At 48.0% G+C, this 4,409-nt stretch overlaps 1 protein-coding gene across 1 annotated transcript in view; it reads right to left on the bottom strand.

Annotated features, from left to right (window-relative positions):
• Positions 1-4,160, bottom strand: part of TMOD1 (tropomodulin 1) — a 16,477-nt gene extending 12,317 nt beyond the window's left edge. The window contains exons 1-2 of the mRNA XM_010163468.1: positions 3,996-4,160; positions 1,913-2,069 (exon numbers count right to left, since the gene is read on the bottom strand). Coding sequence (XP_010161770.1) covers positions 1,913-2,069; positions 3,996-4,115 — 277 coding nt within the window. The 5' untranslated portion in view covers positions 4,116-4,160. The remainder of the gene's footprint in view (positions 1-1,912; positions 2,070-3,995) is intronic.
• Between the last annotated feature and the right edge of the window lie 249 nt (positions 4,161-4,409).

The following is a 4,409-nucleotide window of genomic DNA, read 5'->3' on the forward strand; positions in this document are numbered from 1 at the left end:
GCAAACTTGCCCCGCCCCTGCCGGCACGCTGCCACCCTGACAAAGAGGGCAGGAATCTGCCCCCTGGAACACAGCTGCTCCTGCAAAAATAGGCAGAGCATCCTGTGTGCCTGCACAGCCAGGCACCTTCTGGGTTCTCTGCAGCAAAATGTCTGGGGAGGGCTGGCCCCCTCAGCTCAGCTCAGCTCAGGCTTAGTGCAGAGACACAGAACGGCTGTCCCCCTGGACACATGTACACACCGTCCCGTCGGTTCATCAGGGAACAGGATAAACAGGGCAAACTCAATCCTGCTGTCACACAGCCACTCCTTTTGACATCTCAGTGTCATCCAAACTTCTGCGTTTTGATTTTAGAAAGTTTCGTACCTCAGTTGTGCTTTATTACAACTTTAAATTAAATGGTGCAAGCAAACAGAGCATTATGTATCATAATACAGCACGTTTGCACACACCAGCTCCGACCTCAACCAGCAGCAAGGCCAGGGAGAGCACCTCCCATGGCTGACTAGTAAATCACCCTCCCAACTGCAAACGTGGTGATTTATTTCCAGCTCTGCCACAACTGTGAATGTGTAATTTACTGTCTCTGGCTCACAGTCAATGTAAGTAGTGTCTCCATGCAACAGCGTATTACAGGTGAAAATATGTTTAATGTGTTTGAGATAACTTTAGATTGAAATACGATTAGCCCAGGCCAGAAGCTGAAGACTCAAGATGCCTGAAATACCTCCCTCTCCTGTGAAGCACTGCGATTACCTGGTGGGCTAGCCAGGCGGGTAGCCATCACTGAGCTGGGGTATGCCTGAAGCTGATAAATTGCTCTTCCTGACAGCACTTAATTTACTCTTTTTTTTAACTCCTTTCAAGGACAATTTTTTTTTTTTTCCAAAAATACTACCTCGAGTTTTATTAAATGGACAGATTTAACACAAGCTCTTTCTCAGAGAGACATGTGGATCAGTAAGGAGCCAGCTCTGAGAAAGACCTCAATCGGGAAACACGCTCGCATGCCCACATTTCCACAGAATCACACAGAACCACTTTCATGCACTTCTTTTTTGATGTGGGGCAACCAGTAGTGTGAACAGCACACAACCAGACCTTCTGCTGCAGGGGGACCATGGCACAGAGAGAGACAGCAGAAAAAAGCTGCTGAGAAGCTCATGGAACCCAGAGGCAAGGACTGATCGGACCACATCCCATGTCAGATGATATTCTGAGTGCTTATGGGAGCTGTAAAGTCTTTTGGATACAGTACATGTCGCAGGAGAACAGGAAAAGATGCCAGAAGGAGAGGAAAGAGAAGAGGCAGAGCAAACCCCCTTGCTCACAGGCCCCAGGGCCATGCAGAGCAGGCAGGCCTTCCTTCAGTGCAGGAAGACAGAAACATAAAAACTGCAGGAGACTGTGAAATGAGGCTGGGATTGTCAAGAGGTGATGAAGATTAGATGGGAACTGTTGGGATCATCATAGCTGAGGGGAGCTGTGGAGTTTCTCTATCTCAAGATGAAGTTCAGAGTGTAGGGATGGAGAGTGAAAGGCAACGGTGGAAGACTGACTGCAGCCTGCAGAGCTCACACAAGAGAGGACACAAGATGATGTCTTTCCCAGAGCTTGATACAGCTGGAGTGGGATGGGGATGGAAAAGAGGCTCCACGGTGGTACAGTTTTGCCTATCACTTAATAACATATCAGGTGATACCCAAATCAGAAGTGCATGGACCTCTTGGGCACACCCTACTTTATTAGCCAGCCTGGGATGGGGCTAGACAGCAGAGAGAGCAGGTCCACCACCCCAACAGTGTCAAAAAGAAGTCATGCTTAACAACATGGCTCAGACACAACCCTTCTGTGGTGCACCCACTGTGCCTTCATCGTGATGCACTCAGCATGGCAGAAAGGATGACCATACCTCTTTTTTCACCTGTGAAAGGGACCAAGTCTTCTCTGTCTTTAACGTCCTTTGCCTGCTTTTCCAGGTGGGCCATGAGTTCCTCCCTTTTGAACGGGCCAGTTGGCGGCTTTTGCGTCTGATCCCGCTGCCTCAGCCCCGCCGGCAGCAATGCATTCTAGGCACGGAGGGGAGAAACACGGGTTATCTCTGCAGACCATGATCCCCATCCATCAAATGCTGTCCCCTCTCCAGTTTCCTCACTGCACTGTCTTTCTTCCACACTTCTGGACAATATGCTTCTCCTTGTGTTAAAGGTTATCTCCATTCAAGCCTACTGATTCAAACGTCATCTAAGACACATGATACCCCTTCCCCCCTCCAATTTCAAATGCTGGCTCCACTACAGGACCTCCATGCTGCCAAGTGGATGTTTCTCTACAATAGCAGCTCCAGCCCTTTTTCTGGGGCTCTCAGCCATCACCTCCTGCTCCTCCTAGCCGCTTCCCACACCCTCACCACTTCTGCTGCCTCTTTGCAACAGCTGCAGCAACAGAACCAAGCTGCTGAAACCAAAAAAATGTATGTGTCTGAGTCCCTGCATGCCTCACGTGTCCCAGCAAGAATCAGCTGAGGGAAATCTTGTGGTTTTTCACAGAGCAGACCAGAGAGCCACGGTGGTCTCTGCTGCCTTTCATGATCCACCACAAAACTACAGGCACGGTCTCACAGAGAAGGTCACTCTGTTGCAGAACAAAACCCCTGCAAATCTCAGCCCTTTTCCAAACTTGCCTCCTGGTTATTCAGTCACATCAGCCACCATGGGAAGTTGCTTTATGCCTGACACATATGGCATGTAAGCACCTGCTTATATTTAAATATAGAACAGTCTTAATGCAGTAAGACTATTCCCAGATTTGACACTAAGCATATTGTTTAAAGCTTCGCCAGATGAAGTCAACGTTTACTTTTTAAGACATTCAAGGTGATTTTGAACAACATGCTGACTTTTCCATGCCTGCCTAATAAAAGTAATTCATTATTATTTAAATCTGTATCAGCAAAAAGCCTGGGAAGGAAAATGACTGCCAGGAAGCAATGAGACTTGGGCAACCTTGGAGGGCAACAGAGGAGAACTGTGCTGATGGACAAGAGGCACAGGAAACAGCTGGCTGGCTTCCTCGTGTTTCATGCTGTGAGAGGTGACCAAGCAATCTTCATGCTTTAACTCCTGTACGCAGGCCATACCTGTGCTGACAGGTGTTCACAATTATTGTACCTTTCTGCCTCTGCTACAGAATGCTGCCTGACTCTGTCTCCTGAGGCAGCCATAACCAGCCCATCTGCTTAATCCCAGGAGCTAGCCTGCCACTTCTTAATTATTTTCCTGTGTTGCAATTAAAAATACTGATGATGCAATCTACACTGCCCACCATTTCCTTCAGAAACACTAACTGCCTGTTGCAGGAACAATTTCTCACTTGACAGTGCCCAGCCTCATCACCTAATGTTGCTGTAGCCCAGAGGCCTGCCAGTTGGCTCAGCACACTCTGGGCCAGGGCCACGGGACAACGTTGCCTCCAAAAAGCTTCCATTGCTTGGCACCAGCAAGCCCAGTGTTTGCATTTGTGCAGCTCCTGCTGATGTTGGGAGGTTGCTAAAATGCAATTGTCCCATTTTGCAAAACTGGGATTTGGATTTCTGCCTAAATGGAGGAAAACACACACCATTTGAAGTTTGCTACGAAAAAAAAACCCAAACAAGCCACAAAACCTGCAACATTCCCTCCAAAGTGGCCTGATCAGCAGCAGAGGTCCAGTTTCCAGCACTGGCCTACACTGGTGCTGCAAATCACAGGGCTTATCACACACAGCATGCACGCTGGGGCAAGGGCAGGGGAATATCACATCAACAAAGTCCAGTGTGTAGCCCACGCCTGCGATGGCAAAACTGCTTCTGCTCACCTGTGGCCAATCTCTTCCATCCTTGCACTGAGCACAGGCTCTGCAAAGGATCCCACTTACACACAGATTACTAATGCAGCCCATTCCCCTACGACTACTGAGATTTACCACATAGCAAATCTCAGGTAAAAATTGCTTACATCAGGATCCAGCTCTTCCAGTTCATTCTCTAACTTCGTCAGCTCCTCCTCTGTCAGGGCTCCAAGGATCTTGTCTTCATCCAGGTCTCGGTATTTTTCTAGCTCCTTTCTGTAAGACATCTTTGAAGAGTCTCGTGAATCTCACTTTTATGCTGAAACAAGACCTGAAATGAAAACAAGAAACATGATACTGAATACATGAAACACGGCACTGCAGCCCGGCTGGTCGGGAAGTGCTGAATACCATGGAGATGCAGAAGGTTTATGCTTAAAGCATGGCTGACCTCTGTCCTGGTTTTGCCAGGATAGAGGCAATTTTCTTCTTAGTAGCTAGAATAACTGTGTTTTGGTTTCAGTATGGGATTGGTTATGAGAAGAACACTGATAAGGTACCAGTGTTGTTAGTTGCTGCTG

This window comes from Antrostomus carolinensis, unplaced genomic scaffold (genome assembly GCF_000700745.2).
Source record: "Antrostomus carolinensis isolate BGI_N321 unplaced genomic scaffold, ASM70074v2 scaffold6052, whole genome shotgun sequence".
Classification (NCBI taxonomy): Eukaryota; Metazoa; Chordata; class Aves; order Caprimulgiformes; family Caprimulgidae; genus Antrostomus; species Antrostomus carolinensis.